Source organism: Pistacia vera, unplaced genomic scaffold, assembly GCF_008641045.1.
Source record: "Pistacia vera cultivar Batoury unplaced genomic scaffold, PisVer_v2 Contig211, whole genome shotgun sequence".
Taxonomy (NCBI): Eukaryota; Viridiplantae; Streptophyta; class Magnoliopsida; order Sapindales; family Anacardiaceae; genus Pistacia; species Pistacia vera.
The window spans coordinates 1-22,022 of NW_022196015.1; the positions used below are offsets into that span (position 1 = coordinate 1).

Sequence of the window (22,022 nt, forward strand, 5' to 3'; positions counted from 1 at the left end):
AAATGGACAATTTTAAACTACTTTATCTTGCAACACAAAATATATCATGGTTAATAATACAAAATTATTGTTTTTTATAGAAGCAATATATTACTATCAGAATTAATACTTAATTAATTTTACCTGAATGCCTGATAAATACTGGTCTAACAGTTCTTTGCAGTGCTTGAAAAATTTGTGATCTTCCAAGTGCAATAGCATGCCGTAATGCTTCCAACAAGAAGAAAGTAGCAGTGGTCCAGACTTAAGATTTTTTGAGCCTGTCTTTCATGTTGCAGACAAAAAACATCATGATGCTCAAGATATTAGACAAAATAATATACATGATATTCCCAGAATTATGTATTAGGTATAGGACCTGCCTCATCTTGAATGCCACAATAATGCCCTTTTAGTTCCTCCAACCACTTGAGAACTTTCTCTAATCCTTCAGCATGTAAAGGCCGACTTTTTTTGCTCCACTACAGTGCATAATAGATGCATCAACATGATATTGGAGTTTCTTATGAGTACTAAGTTAAAGTAGGTTAGACAAAGTAATAAAACTAGTGTTTTAAGCCATTTACATCTTTAGAAAATCACCTAAAAATATTCATCAAGTAGAAGCTCCAGAACAGCATAAAGGGATCCTTCCACCCCAAAACATCACATGTCTATTTTTTATCCAAGACCTGTCTTATTAGGGTCTGATACTCACACCAATAACTTTTCAAATATATTTTATGTACATAAAAAAAAAAAAAAAAAAAAAAATTATCGTTGGACAGAACAAAACAATGAAGAACTTTCAGGGTATATTGAGAGGTGGTACAAGCTTTGAGGAATTAGGCACTCTAAATTCACAAGTCTAAGACCTCCCAAGGACTTACAGCACCTACAAAAGTATACACATATAAATATAGATAAACTTTTCTCTACAATACAATCCCTGCAATTATTATCTAAATCCCAGAGAAATATAAATCTTGTTTCACCCTCAGAAAGTATAACTCCTAAAAGGCCAGAAAGCAAGCAGCATATAAACAAAAGAGGAAAAAGAGGGTAATACAAGATAAATATCACCGGAAATACTTTTTCGGGGGCGTTTAGATCATATAATGTTTTATTATAGGGATATATTATATTAACGAAAAGAAAGATCACCTTGAAGATTACTAGGAATGTTTACAATATGTGTTTGGTTGGAAGGATAAATGGGTGGGTATGTTATTTTTATTATTATTTTTAGATCAATTCTTTTAACCCCATACATTTGAAATTTTGCTAAAACACCCCAACCATATAAAACTTTAATTTGTAGCAAAATCACCCCCACCTACCCCAAGCTACTACCGACAACCAGCCACCACCGCTGGCCGCCATCGGCAATCGACGAAATGGCGCACGACTGGCCGTATATGGCCGACCGTGCGCCAGCAAAACCAGAAATGGCCATGGATCACAAATCCATGGCCAGAAAACCGCCAGATCTATGGTCATTTCACGGCCAAAGATGTGGCCATGCCAAAGATGTGGCCATGCCATTTCACAGCCACATATCTGGCCGTGAAATGGCTATAGAAACGCCAAATCTGGCTGTAACAACACATGATCGGCCAGATCCCGCTGGTCGTGCACCATTATGACAACTGACGCCGACGGCGAGCGCCGACGGTGGTGAGTCACAGTCGGCGGTGGTCTTAGGTGACCGAGGGTATTTTGTAAACTTTTAAACTTTTTTATGGCTAAGGTATTTTAGCTAATTTCTCAAATGTAAGAGAGCTGGATAATTGTTATTTGGTAGACATTTGAGGGCAATTGTGTCCGAAATGGTTTTTAATTAAAGGCAAAATGGATAGAAAAATCAGATTACCCCAGTAATGTTTTAATAACAACCCCTAATAAGGTAATAAGATTACCCCTCACATTACCTGCAGTAAACACTATTTGTAATAAAAGATTATCGTAATATTTTATTACTTGCAAACCAAACACCGAAATCTTGCAAAATAAACAAAGATTACCTCCGTTGTCTTATATACCCCCGATCCAAACAACCCCTTCAACCTAAAGAGTTTCCTATTTAATTGTTCTGCTTCTTCCAGAGAACATGATAGTATCAATTAAAATACATATGTTGGCAACTGTAACTTCAGGACTACCTTATGTTCTTAAACTATTTTTCTTCCACATGTCAACATTATAATTAAGCCATAATAAAGAATTGCAATAATACAGGAAAAAGCTAACATACAGTATATTCAGGACCCGACCATGATCAAACAGTTATAGGACAATATAAACAAGGCACATCAAGCAAATAATTAGTAAAGAACATACTGCAAGGAGTCTCTGCACAAGAACAACAAGGTCTTCTAGATGATCCCAAAGCAAGAACTCCATGTCCATGCTTGAGAGTTCTGAAGATTCATTTGTTGGTTTCACTTTCTTCTCCCCAGAGGCAGACAACATTAAAATAGTTGGTCGATCTGATGCTTTTGAATTTGATGGTTTTTGAGCGTCACTTGAAAATTTAGGCTTTTTTGTCAAAGCTTCGGTCAGAGATATAAAACAATCAGCAGCAGATATTGAAAGGCGAGATGGCAACTCATATCCATTCTGCATATTACTGTAGAATAAATAGACACAAGACACATATTACTTACTCAAAAAATGAAACTATCAAATAAATTTCTCCATCAAGATACATAGTATGCCACTAATCATTTCCTCTTACTTAGCATTTACAAAATTCACATAACCGGAGAATCATAGGCAATATTGCACCATTGAACATTGGCTTTTATTTAAAAAATCATATACTTTGGATTCTTAAGCAAAAGTGAAAAGGTACAATAACATATTCTCCCAAGTGAAAACAATTTAAAAGTCCCTTTTTAATTAAATTAGAATTAATACTGCCAACAAAATAGCACAAGTAACAGACATGCTGGTTATACGATAACAAAAGTATTTCTTTTCCCAGAATGTTGAAATCTAAGCATCCTCTTATAAAGGTTCTCCATTGCAAATAACTAGTACTACCAGAATGAAACAGTATATAAAATGAGCCTCAATAGTTTAGGAGTGTTAAATAACCACCAGACCCAAAAGCTTTAGTCAATACGTAAAGACCCAATAATAATATTTATATTCTCACACACCCCTACCATACACTTGTACATATACCAAACATAAGCATAACCACAAATACAATTAAAACCATAACCAAAAACATAACTTCTGATAATTTAATTAATACAACAAGGGTTTCAAATATAAGACCACTTGGTCAACCTAGCTCTGATAAAAGATTAATAATCACTTAATTAAAAGCTTAAGCTCAAAGGTAAGGTCCAACAGTATTTAAGCTCTTACAGAGAGAAACAAAGATACCTGTCAAAATATTTAAACAACTTACTTCAACAACAAGTTTAGCTACATTTTCTTTACCATTTAAGGCACATAACTCTATCTAGATCCAGTTCTTATCTTATAGAGTAGGCAATGTCTTGTCTCACCTCTTGTAACACCTTCAGCCTGAATTAATGCCTTGCTTAAACAAAGACTCTAAAAGTGTTTGGCAGTCATTTTATTACTCTATAGAATTTTGAGATTATATTAGCAACACTTTAGTTGCTTTGAACTAGGTCTTTTCACTTGGTTTTCTTTTCTTGTAAAAGGACCATCTCCTCCCCAATGCTACATCCCCAAGTTTTAGATTACTACTCATTACAGAGCAATCCATGTCACAAATTTCAAATAACCAAGCAAACATCCATACCAACCAATAGCCAATTAGCACAATATCTTCGTAATTGCAATTCAATATGTGAGACATCAGTTTTCCACAGCATCAGATTTCCCATTAACAATATTCTTTCATGACAATAACAACACAATTGAGAGCATTTAATTTTCCAGAAATACATGTTACCAAACCAAACAAGATGAGGAGACAAAGTTTGAGTTGATCGACCAAAAAGTAGGAACAGATAAATCAGCTCATACATGAAAGCAACCACTGAACAATTCCTTCAAATTTCAACAATTCACTGAGTGAAAATAAAGCTATACAAGATTAACTTAACATGAAAAAGAGTTATACCTTCCTTTACATACAAAATATGATAACTGTGGAATACAAGAACAAAGTATCTTCAACAATGCATCATACTTCGCTCTTATTCCTGTCATAGAAGAAAAATAAAATTGCAACTCCAAAATCATCAAAGCAAAGAGTAAGCCATGACAGAAAGTTAGCTTCCTCTTTTTATTATTATTATGAAGTAAACTTCCGAACAGCAATATAATCAGGAGTGCAAGAAAACCTGCAACCATATATACTGCTTCATCCTTAGAATCAAACCTAAAGAAAATGAATCCTGTCTTTTAAGATTTTAACATTTGAAAAAAATCTCAAATTGGAATTGGGTCCAGACACAGCTATGAGAAGACAACGAATGTCAATGACAACACAAAGAGAAAGAGGGAGGGAAGGAGGAAGAGAGAGAGAGAAGTTAGAGAAGAACTTGGGAGAAAGATAATTCATGCCAAAGAAGAACCCAGTAACCACAAATTTTACCATTTAATAAGTGCTGATCCATTGTAGTCCCGTACTCCAAGAGACTGCGCACAAGGATACACCAGCCAAGGGTTATATAACGATCGTCCTTCCTCATAATAATGTTAGCAAGATTCAAGGCCAGAACTTGGAAAAGATGTTCATCTTTAAACAACCAATTTAGAAGTATCATGGCTTGATCACCGTGCTTTGACTCCTTGCTTCTTAATGACTGGAAAAAATATATACACATACATTTAATATGAAATACTTATTTACCTAAAAGGGCTCTACAAATATACAACTAACAGAAGAGCAAGGTTACAGAACAACAAATACTGTTGCTTCATGTTTTGTCCAGCTCCAAGTCCTTCTGTTTTTGAAAATTTTTTTAGGTTATGAATGCCAAGAACTAATATTCATTCTCATTACTTTTTATTTATAAGAAACATTCATCATAAATACTTCTCGTTTATTACTTTCCTCCTTCTAATAAATCCATTATTTACCATTCAGTTAAATGCACCAAATCATACTCAACATCAAAATCCCATATTGAGTTCATTAAAAGTTGTATCACACAGATTACAATACCTTAATCTGTAACTAAACACAAAATGAGTGATGGAAACCCATCCATCTCAAATAACATCTAAATAAGCCTAAATTGTATACTTCCACAGTAACAAAGGCAAGATATCCATAGTTCTTATATTACCACATGTCATATCCACTAAAGTTAGCATGAACCATCAAGATTTCACCAGTGGAGAGAATAAGATCCTAGTTACTATCATCTCTTCAATTAAACTAAAACCTCTCTCGAGTAATATTGTTTGGACTAAGGAATATATATTACAATAAACAGGTCACTAAATTACAGTTTAGCAAACATATAAAATTCTCAGTCATGTTAATAAACTCTATATATCCCGTCCCAAGATTAAATGATTAATGAATCAAATTAAAAAAGGTTTATTAATTTGAACGGAATTACTGAACGAAAATTTTACTGTACAAAATTGTACAATAACAACAAGAAGACTTTAAAAAAATTAAAGATTAAAAATAAATAAGAAGAAGAAGAAGGTGGTTTCAATAGTAATTGATTACGTGTTCAATCATGGGAACAAGAATCGCGTCCAATGTCTCCTCTCTATCAACCGCGTCTCTTACATACTTGTACAGAAACCATAGCGACTCATCTAAAGAACCTACAAAGACAATTTAAAATAAAATAAAACCAATTAAAACACAGACGAAAAACGCAATTAAAAATGTTAGGTATTTATAGAAAGGTAATGTTACCAAGTGACGTCGTTTTGTGTTGAGGAGAGAGGCGAGAAATGGAGTCGTGGAGCTTTTTAGGGCGAGCGGAGAGGAGCGTGCTCATCACTCTGCCGAGTGTCACTGTGACCATGGATTCAGGTTCTGAAGTTGATTTCAATAGTAATTGTTGTTCTTCTTGTTCGTGTGGTTGCAGCTCCATTGACGAAAAAAATTAGGTTAGCAATAGCTTGCTTGATAATTATCAAAATCGCGCAGCTATTGAGGACAGCTAGAGCTTTAATGGGAACTAGGTGAAGCGTTTAGTTAAATTTAGCCTGATGAACGAGAAGGCAAATGGAAAATGCGAGAAAAAAGAGTGCATTTAAGAATTTGAAATTGAACCATAATGGATTTATTTGTCTTTTTTGCCCTCGATGAAAAGAAAAATATCTGAATAACAAATTAGGAATTCCATAAAAGAAAATGTAGTGAACTGCAGAATTTGAAGTTGAACTATAATGGATATGATTTGTCTTTTTTGCCATCGATGAAAAGAAAAATTTCTAAATAACAAATTAGAATTTTATGGAAGAAAGTTTATGAGTTCGGTAGGTAGGCTGTTGTAAGGATTGGTTGATATTGTTCTCTCAAATTCTTTCAAGATATATCTCAGTACATTAAGGAATATACAAAATGTGCATGTTATTAATTATAAATCTTGCTATCCACTAGCACGGATCGGATTCGGCTGAGAAAATGCATATGAAATGCTGGTTGAGCCAACTTGAATTTCACTTCCATGCGAAGAGTAAGATGGTACAATATCCTCCTACTTGACCACATATTTCTATTTTGAAATGATATGTCAAAATCTACCGGTTCTGTTGTGAGATTTGTATGACAGATTATGATTTTAGGCTTGTACCATGGTTGAGTAAGGTCTAGAAAGCTTTAATGTTATTGACCATTTGTAATATTCTATTGAGTGTGTTTGGTGGAGTATTTAGAATTGTATTTTTGAAAAACTTGAATTAAGTTGTTATTACGAAAATACAATTTGAATTTGAAAAGGTATTTGGTAATTTTTTGAAAATATTTAGATTATTTTTAATCTCCCACATTTGTTAATTTAGCTAAATATTCATTACAATAAAAGATTTAAAATTGACAAAAATACCCCCACCCACCAATTAAATGTCGGTAGTCAACCACCACCATCGGATGGTGGCCGGAAGTCATCGAAATGGCGCATGACTAGCTGGATCTGGCCTTTTCTGGCTAAATTTAGGATTGATCTGGCCATTAACGACGGACATATCTCGGTCATTGTTTGGCCATCAACGACGGCCAGATCTTTAGCCGTAGATCTAGCCTTTTTCCGGTCACATCCATGATGACCAACCACATCCAATCGGTCGTGCGCCATTCCGGCAAATTCTAACCACCTTCCAGCGGCGGTGGTCGGTTGCAGGAATATGTGGGTGGTTGGGGGTGTTTTTATCAATTTATAAACTTTTATTGTTGTGGGTATTTAATTAAATTAACAAACCTAGGGGGTTAAAAAAATATAAATATTTTGAGTTGAATAGAATATGACTGGATTTTGAGAATATTAAAACAAATATGTATTTTGAATAGGATTGGATAGGATAATATTTTGAATAGGAAAACAAACACAGCCCTAGCATTTTATCAGATTATAACTTATGGGTTTATTCATTATTTCCTTGTGAGAGCTCAAAAATATTAAAAAGAAAAACCCTTGTAATTATCATAATTTCTCTGAAAAATATAAAAAATCCTCTTTAAAAATACAAACACCCTCTTACAAATTATATAAACTCTTTATAAGAGGTATTTAATATTTTTTCAATGAAGTGGATAAGTTTAATAATAATCAATCTGGTAGGGTGTGTTTGGTTAGAGGTAACCCTCCATTATTGAGGTAATGTCATCTTATATTACTTGATTGCCACGTTTGGTTGTCAAATAGTATTAGATTTCGGTAATCTTCTAAAATCAATAGTAATTACTGTTGGTTATATAAAAGATAATATGATTACCTTTATTTTTATAAATATTTTAAGATTACTTGGTACTCTTATTTTTGTTACAATTTTACCCTTAACTATTAAAATTTTTGGATAATAATGCCCTTATTTTGAAAACAATTTACAAATATATTCATGGACTATTTTATCCTTATATACAAAATTTTTAGAACATAAATACCCCTAGACTTTAAAAAAATTACCCAATAGTGGTGGCCAAATCTGGCCACCACCGCCAACGATTGACATCGAAATAGGGCACAATCGATCGAATCTAGCCGAACGTGCCCAGATCTAGCCATTTCTGGCCAAGTCTCTGGCTGAAAATAGCCAGATCCAGGACTTCTGGCCGTTAACGACCGCTAGATCTTTGGTCGTCATCAACGAACAATAGCTAGATAGATATGGCTGTTAACGACAACCAGTTCTGGCCAGATCCCTCATGGATATGACCGAAAACGACTAGATCAGCGCACAACTGGCTAGATCTGACCGGTTGTGCGCCATTATGGCCACTGTTGCCGCCGACGACAGTGGTGGTAGGTCGCCGACAGTGGCTTAGGGTGGATGGGGGTGTTTTTGTTAAATTTTAACTTTTTTTTGTTGCTGGGGTGTTTTAGCTAAATCTTAAATGTATGGGGTTAAAAGAAACTATTCAAAAAATAATATAAAAATAATATAATATTAATATTAAAAAATAAGGGCAATTTAGTAATTTATATAACATACCCACTAATTTATTCTAACCAACCAAAAATATTTCTCTAAACATTCCCATTAATCTTTAATTTAATCTATCTTTTCATTAATATAACATTCCTACTAATACAACATTCTTTGAACCAAACACACCAGTAGAGAAAAATGAAATAAACCATGTAACTTATTAAAATTGATAATTCATTATTGTTAAAATGAAATAAAGCCTATTGTCAAATATTTCACGTTATGGTATATAGGTTTCACTTACATCTTTACCATGATATTCCGTTAACAGTTTACAAGTTTCACATTATAGATTACAAATTTTATGTTTCACTTGTAAGTCAAGATTCTACTATTATTCTTATATTTACTATTATAAGTTATACATATGTAGTTTCAACTTTTACGTTCCACACAAAATTTTCATCTTTCATATTGTAATTTACAAGTTCTACATTTTATTGTATAAGTAAGGTTTCATTTATTACATTTCTTTCTGCTTTTATAAGTTATTTTAAATTAATTACACCTTCATGTTATTTGTTGTATTTATAAAATTCTTTTTGTACTTTATATGTTTTGTGTTGTAATTTGTAAGTCAATTTTTACTTTCATTTTCTTCTATTAAGTTTCATGTACTTGGTTACAACTTTCACCTTATTTGTTATATTTATAAAAGTCATTATGTACTTTATTTGTTTAGTTTTGTAATTTATAAGTAAAATTATACTTTTCTTTTCTTTTATTTATTAATAATATAAGTTTCATGTACTTGGATACAACTTTCACGTTATTTACTGGATTTATAAAACGATTTATGCACTTTATCTATTTTGTGTTGTAATTTATAAGTAAAAATTTACTTTACTTTTCTTTTATTTATTAATATAAGTTTCATGTATTTGGATACAACTTTCTCGTTATTTGTGGTATTTATAAGTTTCATGAGATTCTTTACCAGTTTTACATAATAATTTATAAGTAAAATTTAAACTTATACATTTTCTTAATTTTTTTTACAACTTCAATTTACAATTACAGCTTTTATGTTATATGCGATATTTATTTTGTAATGTACTTACAAGTTTAGCATTTTATTTATAAAGTTTAGGTGCCTTGGACCGATAATTTGCAAAGTGTTTTCATATTAAAATTTTCTTTCTGGGTATTACATTTTTTTGCATATTATATAACTACTTACTTTGTTAAGACCAATTATAATTGTCGACTTTATACAAGGGATCAAACTACACGTATAGTTGTAAACATTTACGGTCTTACAAAACCTTATTTTCTATTTCTCCATGCACAACCTGAAAAATATAACGTTAAAATTTTATTGCAAGTGTCTTTCGAAAGTCTCCTCTTCAATAAATTTCAGTTTCTTACTATTTAACAACCTTACACGGAATAGTTACACACATATAAGTAGTAAATTTTCACACTTAATTTTATTGCAAAACAAATATTTTAGTTTGGCTTTGGCTAATATAACACGAAGAACTTGTAAGACATAACTCTAAACTTTAACCAATACTTCTTTACGAAAAGTTTCCAAGTCTTATATTGCCTTGTAAGTAATAGCGGTTTAGAACAACATAAGGAAATGTAATAGTCACGAAGGAGAGCTAGAAAGTTAATAAAAAAACAGAGGAAACAAGGATTCTTTCAAGTAAAATTGTATTAGTCAAATGAGAAGCACACCCATTTTTATACTTGAAAATCTGCCCGTTTTCCCTTAATTCATTCGTAACTGAAGTAATTCAATTGCTTTTAATACCATAACAGTCCAAGAATTCAATTACTCTTTTAATAGCATAACAGTCCAAGAATTCAATTACTTTTAGAACATAACAGTACAAAAAGCAATTAAAATTGGTATTTTGAAATATCATAATTGTCAGCTATTATCACACTCCACGTGTCATTTAACACGACATTGTATAACCTCTATATGTGTATGCTACTACAAGCAAAAAAGAGGTTGCAGGACTCATACTTTACACATGTTTCTAATGAATTGCTCTTATTCTCTTAGCGAGAGCGAGGGGATGGGTGCATATGTCTTAGGTTTGTGGTATGGTATATACACACTTTTGGAATCAAGCAAAAATCCCAAAGCAAGGTGGAATCATTCTTTTCCCATGACGTTATCTTAGTGAAAATCAAAGGGTGTGATTGTTTAATTATTTTGAGTAGTATTTTTGAAATATTATTGTTAAGTTGAGTTGGGTTATTTTTACGAGGTACGATTCAAAAATTAACAAAAAACACCTCTAGGTTTGTTAATTTAGCTAAACACCCCCGATAAAAAGTTTATAAATTAACAAAAACACCCCCACCCATCCATAATTGCTAGATTCCAGCCACCACCGCTGAAATCTGGTGTCATTGTGCATAACTGACCAAATTTGGCCGGTCGTGTACCGCCACGGATCTGGTCAGAAAATGCTAGATCTATGACCGGATCTGGCCACGTCTGGCTGTCAACGACGGCAAAAGATATAGTCGTCATTGACGATCAACGATGGCCATATATTAGCCGTCATTGATGGCTAGATGTGGCCAAAGATCTAGCCGTCAATGGCCAAATCTTGGGCCATGGATCTAGCATTTTTCGGCCAGCTGCATGGTGGATCTAGCCGAAAAAGGCCAGATCGGCGTACTATTGGCCAAATCCAGTCGATCGTATGCCATTAAGCCAGATTTCGGCCACCTTCTGCCAGTGCTTGCCGGAATTAGACAAATGTGGGGTGGGTGGGGGTGTTTTTATCAATTTATAAAACTTTTTTGTTGGGGGTGTTTAGTTAAATTAACAAACCTATGAGGGTTTAAAATAGTAGAATATTTTAGGATATGATTTTGAGAATATTGAAACAAACACGCATTTTTTTCGGAATAGGAATAGAATATTTTGAAAACAAGTAAACAAACGCAACCAATTTTGCTTCAGAGATATGAGCCAATCATTCTGACCAAATCAACTAATTGAAGACTTCTGTATCGACAAAAATAGCTGCGAGTGTATTGTGTAGCTCATGAATCATCCTCGAACCCATAAGCACACACATGCATCGAGGAGTGTGAATGCATATGTACACAATTTGATTGTGTGAATCTGGCTTGACTTCTTTTACAAAACAAGGTCGATGCGTGTGCATGACAACATGATAGCTCTTATTCTTTTAAGAAAGAGTAAGGGGACGAGTGCAGATGTCTTGGGCTTGTGGTTTGGTATGTACCCATGTTAGGAATCAAGCAAGAATCTCATTACTTTACGTTGGAATATGAGTCAATCATTCAAGCCAAATTGACCAATTGAAGACTCTCATATTAAGACAGATAGTCGCAGGTGTATTATGTGGCTCATGAATTGTCCCCAATCCTGTAAGCGTACACTTGCACTGAGGCAAAAAGAGGTGACATGATTCATACTCTCCACGAAGGTAAGTGCATTCTTGCACGTGGAAATCGTGTAAATCTTGTCTATATGCTTTCTTGAAGCTAGTTCTCAAAGGCAATAGCAAGGTAGTAGGTGTAGATATGTTGGGTAATTCATCTTGTATAAATTCATGGTTTCGTCTTAGTGAAAGTCCCTATATTTTAGAGATGAATGAATCGTTTCGACTAAATGATAAACCTCATGTTAAGACGGAAATTCGTGGACGCACGAATGACTCATGAATTGTCCTTGAACAACAAGAAAAAGGTTATGCAATGCAAGCATATGCACTTTTATGGAAGGAGGTCAATGCGTGCACATGACGAATCACTTCTATTCCCAAAGAAGACATAGCTAGCGAGTGTTAGTGTATGCATTTGCTAGCCCTCGAAGCCATAAGACCGATACTTAGGCGAAAGTGAACATCTTCGGTATATTTATCTTCAATACATGGTACTATAGCTACATGGTATTGCATATATACAATCGCAATGTTTGTGTTGGTACCAAATTATCTCCCCCACTTAATCATCTATCAAGGAACCTTACATGAGGGTCAAGATCCATATGCATTGGTGCGTGGGGATTGGTGACACTCATGAGTCGTGTTCGAATCTGTAAGTGCGACATAGGGGCAAGAGCAAGGTAGCTAGTAGGTATACACGAACGTCAGTGTGCATGTATCCACATGGGTCATGTTAGTGTTTTGTGTTGAGATTGTGGAACCAAATTCAATCCAAATTAGAGTTGAATTAGGACATGGGTTTTCCTAATTTGTGTTTAAATAAAATTGTTTTCTTTTAGGAATCCAATTGGAAAAAAGATTATAATTGTATTAGGAATTAAAATATAATTCCTATTAGAATATGGATTTGAGTCCTATTAGGAATAGAGTCTCATGCATTACCTATAAAAAGGGGTTAAGTTCTAGAGTTAGACATCACAAAATTGAATAGAAGACAAAGCCACAATTAGAGAGTGAGAGCTACCAAATAGGGTCTAGTGAGAGAGTCAATTTGTGAGGCTTGTAAGAGATTCTTGTAATTTATTTTTATCTTCTTCATAGTGAAATTCCGCAGTGGCAAAGTGGACATAACTCTCATATGGAGAGTGAACCACTATAAATCTCGTGTTTGTGTATGTGGTTACTTTGTGTCCTTTGTTCACACTATTTTTTGCTTTTAGGGATTTATGATTTACTAGTATTCAATTAAATCCTCCCAACAATTGGTATCAGAGCAATGTTTGAGGAAGAAAGTGATGGTCGGAGAAGAATGAGGATATGCACCTGGGATCAACAAGTTTGATGGAACAGATTACACATTCTGGAAGATGCAGATTGAAGATCATATGTATGGCATAAAATTACATCTACATCTCTTAGGAGCAAAACCTAAAAAGATGTCAGATGAAGATTGGGCACTCCTTGATAGAAAAATATTAGGAGTCATTCGGTTGATATTGACCAAGAACGTGGCAAATAACATTGCGAAGGAGACAACCACAATAGTGTTGATGAAGATCTTATCCGATATGTATGAGAAGCCTTCTGCGAATAATAAGGTAAATCTTATGAAAAAATTATTTAATCTTAAGATGAGAGAAGGTGCTTCCGTGATAAAGCATATGAATGATTTTAATACAATTATTAATTAACTGTCGTCTAAAAAAATTGATTTTGATGAAGAAGTTTGTGCTCTAATTCTTATGGCCTCTCTACCAAATTGTTGGGAGCTTATGAGAGTAACAATTACTAATTCAACAGGTAATGCGAAATTAAAGCTCACAAATGTTAAAGATAAAATTCTCATTGAGGAGGTTCGCAGGAAAGATTCGGGTGAGATAACAGCGAATGCTTTGAATGTTGAAACAGGAGGCAGGGGCTACGATAGAAAATCAAACTGAGGCAGAGGAAGATCAAAATCAAGGAACGGAAGTAACAAGTCCAGGTTTGGGAAAAAGGTTGAGTGTTGGAATTGTGGCAACAAATGCCATATACAAAGGAATTGCAAAGCACCAAAGAAAGATGAGAACAACAATAAAGACGTCGCCAATGTCGTAACTAAGGAGGTACAAGATGCTTTACATTTATCTGTTGATAATTCTATTGACTCTTGGGTTTTAGATTCAGGAGCTTCATTTCATACCACTGCACACCTTGAAATTCTAGAAAATTATGTGGCTAGAAATCATGGAAAGATATACCTTGCAGATGGAGAGCTTTTGGATATTGTAGGTATGGGTGATGTTAAGTTGAATATCACAAACGGATATGTGTGGAAAATCCAGAAAGTAAGGCATGTACCAAAATTGATGTGCACTCTAATATCAGTTGGGCAACTTGACGATAAAGGTCATAGAATGTCCTTTTCTAGGTGGTGTATGAAAAGTTACTAAAGGAGCTATGGTGGTTGCTCATGGAAATAAAATTGGAACTCTTTACATGACTTCTAGTTGTAGAGATTCAGTTGCAGTCATAGATGCTAGTGTTACCTCGAGTTTGTGACATTGTAGACTTGGACATATGAGCATGAAAGGAATGAAGGAGCTTCAATCAAAGGGAAAACTACCAGAGTTGAAGTCGATTGATCACAATTTATGTGAAGATTGCATCTTTGGCAAACAAAGAAGAGTAAGTTTTTCCAAAGTAGCAAAGGAACTAAAGGCAAAGAAATTGGAGTTGGTTCATACAGACGCGTGGGGACTCGTTCATGTGTCATCCCTTAGAGGCTCAAAGTACTGTGTGACATTCATTGATGATGGGAGCAGAAAGATATGAGTTTATTTTTTTAAAATTAAATCTAATGTTTTTTATACTTTTAAAAAGTGGAGAACCATGGTTGAAAATGAAACAAACCTAAGGGTGAAGTGCTTGCGATCCGATAATGGGGAAGAGTATATTGATCAAGGGTTCAAAGAATATTGTGCCAATAATGGGATCAAGATGGAGAAGACCATTCCTGCAACTCCTCAACAGAATGGTGTCACTGGAAGGATGAACAAACCCTAAATAAGCGTGCAAGAAGCATGAGATTGCATGTTGGACTACTATAGACATTTTGGGCTAAGGCAATTACTACTGCAGCCTACTTGCTCAATAGAGGACCCTCTGCAACACTAAATTTCAAGATCCCAGAAGAAGTTTGGAACGACAAAGAGGTAAAATTTTTTTTTTTTTAAGAGTGTTTGGTTGTTTAGCATATGTTCACATTGACTCTACTCTTAGAAGTAAGTTTGATGCTAAATCTAACAAATGTTTTTTCATTGGTTATGGTGACGCCGAGTTTGGTTATCATTTTTGAGATGACCAAAACCACAAGATTATAAGGAGCAGAGACATCATATTCAATAAAGAAGTGATGTACAAGGATAAGCTCAACATGAAGTTAGAAAATCCAAGCATTGAAGTGAAGAAGCAAGAGGTAGTTCCTTTGAAACACTTTCCAATGAATGGCATGTAAGACAATGATCAAGAAGATCAAGATAATATAGCTCAAGAAGTTGAACCATAAATGCTCGTGTTTGAACCTAAAAGATCTTCCAAGACTGTAAGACCACCACCAAGGTACTCCTCTTCTTTGCACTATATTTTACTAACTGATGGTGGTGAATCAGAGTGTTACGAGGAAGCAATGCAAGTTGATGACTCAATCAAGTGGGAGCTAGCTATCAAGGATAAGATGGACTCATTATTAACAAATTAAACCTGGTAGTTGACAGAGCTACCACAAGGGAAGAATGCATTACAAAACAAGTGGGTTTATTGGGTGAAAGATGAACATGATGGCAGCAAACGATATAAAGCAAGACTGGTCGTGAAAGGATTTCAGTAGAAAGAAGAGACATTGACTACACTGAAATTTTCTCTCCAGTTGTCAAGTTGACTACACTGAAATTTTCTCTCCAGTTGTCAAGTTGACTACAATAAAAACAATACTTGGGTTAGTGGTAAAAGAACACCTACATCTTTAGCAGTTAGATGCAAAGATGGCGTTTCTTCATGAAAAAGTTGGATGAAGAAATTTATATGCAACAGTCACAGGGTTTTAAAGTACAAGGAAAGGAAAGAATGGTATGCAAACTTCAAAAGAGCCTATATAGGCTAAAACAAGCACCTAGACAGTGGTACAAGAAGTTTGATGGGTTCATGTGTAGTAACGGTTTCCTAAGATGCCAAGCAGACCATTACTATTGTTTCAAGAAACTTGGTAACTCCTATATCATCCTATTATTATATGTAGATGATATGTTGATTATAGGGGTTTGTAAACAGGAAATAGAAAAGCTGAAAAGGCAATTGTCAAAGGAGTTTGCTATGAAGGATTTGGGAGCTGCAATACAAATCCTTGGTATAAGGATTACCAGAGACAGAGCCAAAGGTTTTTTAAAGTTGTCACAAGAAAAGTATGTGAAGAAAGTATTCAATAGGTTCAACATGGATGGAGTAAAGCCAGTAAGTACTCATTTGGCTAGTCACTTTAAACTATCCAAAGATTGGTCACCTACAACAGAGCATGAGCGAGACTACATGGCGAAGATACCCTATGCATCAGCGATTGATAGTCTTATGTATGCCATGGTGTGTACAAGGCCAAACATAGCACATGCAGTGGGAGTTGTGAGTAAGTACATGAGCAATCCAAGAAAGCAACATTGGGAAGCAATAAAATGGATTCTCAAATATTTGAAAGGTCCTAAAGGTTTAGCATTATGCTTTAGGAAGTCAGACTTAGAGCTATAAGGTTATGTGGATGCTGATATGGCTAGTGACATTGATAACTGCAAGAGTACCACAAGTTATGTCCTTACGTTAGGTGGTAAAATAGTCAGTTGGGTTTCAAAGTTACAGAAGATTGTTACTCTTTCTACTACAGAGGCAGAGTATGTTGCTATGATAGAAGTTAATAAGGAGCTAATATGGTTACAGTGGTTCCTAGAAGAATTGGGTCAGAATTATGAGAAAATCGCTTTGTATTGTGATAGCCAAAGTGTCATTCACCTAGCAAAGAACCCAGTCTACTATGCTAGGACAAAACACATAGAAGTTCGTTACCATTTCATACAATTAGTTTTGGAAGAATGAGTTATAACTCTCAAGAAGATTGAAGGGAGTAAAAATTCAGCTGATATGTTTATAAAGGTAGTTACCATTGAGAAACTGAAGTTGTGTACAACTTTAGTTGGACTTCTCACCTGAAGAAAGAGAAGTTGATGCCGCTGCTAATGGAAGTGAAGACTTGAAGACATGTTGAATTAGTCTCAGTGGGAGACTGTGAGATTGTGGAGCCAAATTCAATCCAAATTAGAATTGAATTAGGACACAGGTTTTCCTAATTTGTGTTTAAGTAGAATTGTTTTCTTTTAGTAATATAATTGGAAATATGATTATAATTGTATTAGGAATTAAAATATAATTCCTATTAGGATATGGAATTTGAGTCCTATTAGGAATAGTGTCCCATGTATTTCCTATAAAAAGGGGCTATGTTCTAGAGTTAGACATCACAAAATTGAATAGAAGGCAAAGTCACAATTAGAGAGTGAAAGCCACCAAATAGGGTTTAGTGAGTGAGCCAATTTGTGAGGCTTGTGAGAGATTCTTGTAATTTCTTTTCTTCTTCTTCATAGTGAAATTCCGCAGCGGCAGAGTGGACATAGCTCTCATACAGAGAGTGAATCACTATAAATCTTGTGTTTGTGTATGTGGTTATTTTGTGTTCTTTGTTCACACTATTTTTCGCTTTTAGGGATTTATGATTTACTAGTATCCAATTAAATCACCCCAACATTTTGGTCTGCAAGCACTTCGAATTGCTTGTACTCCCATTAGAGATGTCCATTATTAAGTAAAGTAGAAGTGTTTGCCCTTGTGTTCATCCTCAATGTTGTACTCACGGGGCATATTGATTGAACTTTTGTTAGAAGTGTTTGCATCGACTCTCACACTATAGAGCGAGTATACTCACATACATGATTAATACGTGCATAAAGACATTGGCGTTCATGTACATTGCAAAGCTTGTTGCCATGTTTTTGCCTAGTCCAAGTGTAAGGTTACAAATTTGGGGAATTGCTCCTATTCCCCGAAGTAAATGTTTATTGCACAAGGAATTGCCTGTCGTTTATTCGTTGAAGAGGTAAGATGAGTATTGGCAAGCAAGTGAGAGCAATTTGGTTTATATGTTGGTACATGGTCTAATTTATATATACATTAGATATTATTTGTGGTCTAGTCTATATATACAATAAGCGAACATTGTACTTTGCATTATGTCTCGGTTGTCAAACTTTTATCATCATTTGTGATGGTTAATCAGAGATGGACAATATGATGAAGGCTTACCCAACAACATGTATATCCTTTTTCAATTTTTTGAAAATATTGAAAATGATAGGGAAAGATGAAAATGAAAACGCATTCAAAATATTTGTCTTAAAACATATGTACAAAAAAAAAACAAAAAAATCGTGTTTGGTATGTTTATTTGAAAAAAAAAAACATACAGAAAAAAATAAAAATGCGATATTAATAATCTCCCTAACCGATAGAAATATTTCAAATTATCACTTATTTGGTTCATCACGAATATTTTATCTCAAATATATGTGAACGGTTGATTTTCGTTTGGAATTTTTGTATAAAAAAACTTGATGGTAAATGAAGGCTTTGGCTAATATATATATATAAAAAAAGGAAAGATAATAAATAAATTAAAAGTGGGGTCTATAAAAAATGTTTCAATTGTATTTTTATGTACTACATTACAACTTTCACATAATTTACAAGTGACACGTTATAATTTACAAGTAAATTTTTATTTATAATATTTTTTTCGTTTATTGTACATGTACTTTATTTATAACTTTCACGTTATTTTTATATGTACTATGGTATGAACTGGCTTTTCTTTTTAGAAGGACTTATATTTTAGAGTAGAGTTAGCTAGAAAAATAAATTAATTGTTGGTTTAATGGAGGAAACCAAGACCTCAAGGCAACACCTTTTTGACTATAAAAATGCACCCCTTCTTTATTGCTTCATCTCCCTTATATAAGAGATTACAATTAACAAAATATAAAATAATAGGAGCTAATGCCTAGAAAATAGGAGATAATAACTCTAACAATCGCATCTACCAGAATCAAATATTATCCTTATTTGACCAATTCAACTATGACTCATTATAAAAACAGATAATTTAATTAAAAAATATATTTATCTTTTAAGAACGTAACATTCCCTTTCCCTTGAAAACACCCTTGTCCTCAAGGGTTTAATTCAACTAAGGTGGCCATGGTATTTCAGGACTTCCACCGGTAATTTCCATCTCTTCATCTGCATCACTGTCATTGAGACAAACTTGAATCATGAACAACTTTTTGCAACAATGTCCGGGACCAAATTTTTCATTACATTTGAAGCATAATCTGTTTTTCCTTCTTTCATCTATTTCTTCCATTGTTAGTCTCCTGATTGGCATTATTGCTGGACTACTTTGAGCTTCATAATTTGTGGACGAAACTTTGGATGAGACGAGATCACGGGCTTTGGTCCTAGCTTCGTAAAGCTTGGCTAACCCAATGGTTGAGGATAATGTTGAAGGCCTTCCGCTTGAACCTCAATTCTGATATTGTCCTTTAATCCACTAATAAAACAACTGACCTACCTTTCTTGTGCCAAATGTCTAGTTTTGGAAAGCAATTTTTCGAACTTAGTCTGATATTCCTCGACGGATCCTTGCTGCTGCAATTTGGTGAGTTCACCAAAGAAATCAAAATATTGGTTTGGACTGTAACAAGAGTGAAGCCCATATTTGAATTCTTCCCAAGTAATAACTGGTGCTTCCTGCTCCAAGAGTTGATATTATAATTGGGCGTCTCCTTCTAAATGAAAGGATGCAAGCGACACTTTATCAGTTGATGGAGTGTCATGAAACTGAAAAAATTGCTCAACTCGACATATCCAGCTAGTAGGGTCTTCTTGGCCGTTAAAATGAGGAAAAGTCAATTTGACTAACTTTGGTGTGTACGTGGAGTGAGGGCCATCCCTACTACTACTACCATGAGCCCCATGAGGTAGGTCTTTGCTCTAGAACTCTCTCCTTCTTGCCTTGAAATTTGATCAATTCAGGTATTGAGTTGGGGGAATAATTCCTTTAGTTGATTGATGTGGTTTGCTGTCCCCTGACTGGGACTACACTTCCTTCTCCAATTGCTCCACTCTCTAATCCATGTCTGAGCTCTGATACCACTTTGGTATGAATTGGCTTTTCTTTTTAGAAGGACCTATATTGTAGAGTAGAGTTAGCTAGAAAAATAAATTAATTGTCGGTTTAATGGAGAAACCAAGACCTCAAGGCAACACCTTTTTGACTATAAAAACGCACCCCCTCTTTATTGCTTCATCTCCCTTATATAAGAGATTACAATTAACAAAATATAAAATAATAGGAGCTAATGCCTAGAAAATAGGAGATAATCACTCTAACAATCCCATCTACCACAATCAAGTAGTATCCTTATTTGACTAATTCAACTATGACTCATTAAAAAAACAGATAATTTAATTAAAAATATATTTATCTTTTAAGAACGTAACATACTACTTTACAAATTTTACGTCATTTACAAGTTACACATCCTGATTTATAAGTAAAAGAATTTGTAACACTTCTTTTTATTATTGTTATAAGTTCTATGTACTTAATTACAAGTTTCGATTTATTTGCGGAGTTAACGACCTTTTCCCACCCAATTAATGACTTAATGACATTTTCCCACTTACAGACTTTTAAAATAATATTTTACTACTTAAATTTATATTCCAACGACAAATAGAGAGTAAACTCAATCAAGGCTATTGAGACTTTTAAAGAAGGGAGGCTGATGAGTCTTTTGGTGGTGGCAGGTTAGATTTTGGTGGTTAGGATTGATAGAAATTTGACTTGGAAGGAGTGGTTGCGAAAACCTTAACACTCGATTGTCAGCAATTGGCGGGTCGGTAGGAGTTAGGTTTGAGGGGTTTTGGTGAGTGATGATCGGGGAAGAGAATGGTGGTGGTATGGGGTTGCAATGATGCTGGAATCAGAAACAGAATATAAATTTGGGTAGTAAAATGGTATTTTAAAAGTCTGTGGGTGGGAAAGTGTCATTAAGCCATTATTTGGGTGAGAAAAAGTCATTTACTCTTATTTGCGATACTAAAATGAATATTTGGTAAGCTGGAAGCCGAGGGACAAAAATTTTAAATCGGTTAAAGCCTTTCTTTACTGATAAATTTTATTTTTTGGGTAAATGACTTTTTTCTCACCCAAGGTTTGCCTTAATGACAGTTTTTCACCTAAAAAGTTTCAAAATACCATTTTTCTACCCAAAGTTAATATTCCATTACTACCCAAAACCGATGCCAGCGGCAAAAATTCTCTCCATCACTATCATTTGAACCTCTGGTCTCTTATCTATAAAACCCCTCTTACTCTGACACCTGATTCCTCGCTGATTTTCGACCACCGCAAAGCTAGAGTTTCTTAGTCTTAGTTGATTTCTGGCTAATTTTGGGGGCGAATATTCAATCGATCACTATCGTTCAATCCATTGACCTCCACTCTACAAAACCCAACTTACCCTAGCTCCTAGTAACTCGTCAAAAGCCGATTGAGAAAGTAAAGTGTATTTTGGGTATTAATAGAATATAATTTTGGGTGGGAAAGTGGTATTTTAAAACTTTTTTAGTGGGAAAGTGTCATTAAGGAAAACCTTGGGTGGGAAAAAGTTGTTTACCCTTTATTTTTTTCCTTACTTTTCAAAACTTGGCCGCACTATAAATTTATTTAATGTTCATTTTCTCTTAAGCCCTGTGGGTAGGGGTGGAAAAAATTGGTTAACCGGTAGCTTGAACCGAACCAATTTTCGATTTCAAAAATAAATTGAACCGAAACCGGACCGGTTTCGGTTATAAACCAGTTATAAACCGAACCGGTTTTAAAAACGGTTAATTAGGATTTATGATGGG

At 34.3% G+C, this 22,022-nt stretch overlaps 1 protein-coding gene across 1 annotated transcript; it reads right to left on the bottom strand.

Moving 5' to 3' along the window:
• Nucleotides 1-123: 123 nt before the first annotated feature.
• Nucleotides 124-6,258, bottom strand: LOC116129356 (the record flags this gene model as incomplete). The annotated part of the gene is made up of 7 exons (XM_031415099.1): nt 5,852-6,258; nt 5,657-5,757; nt 4,565-4,775; nt 4,088-4,169; nt 2,320-2,608; nt 359-461; nt 124-260 (listed from the first exon to the last, which is right to left on the bottom strand). Coding segments are annotated over exons 1-7 (1,104 nt in total), but the record flags the coding sequence as incomplete, so codon positions are not given.
• Between the last annotated feature and the right edge of the window lie 15,764 nt (nt 6,259-22,022).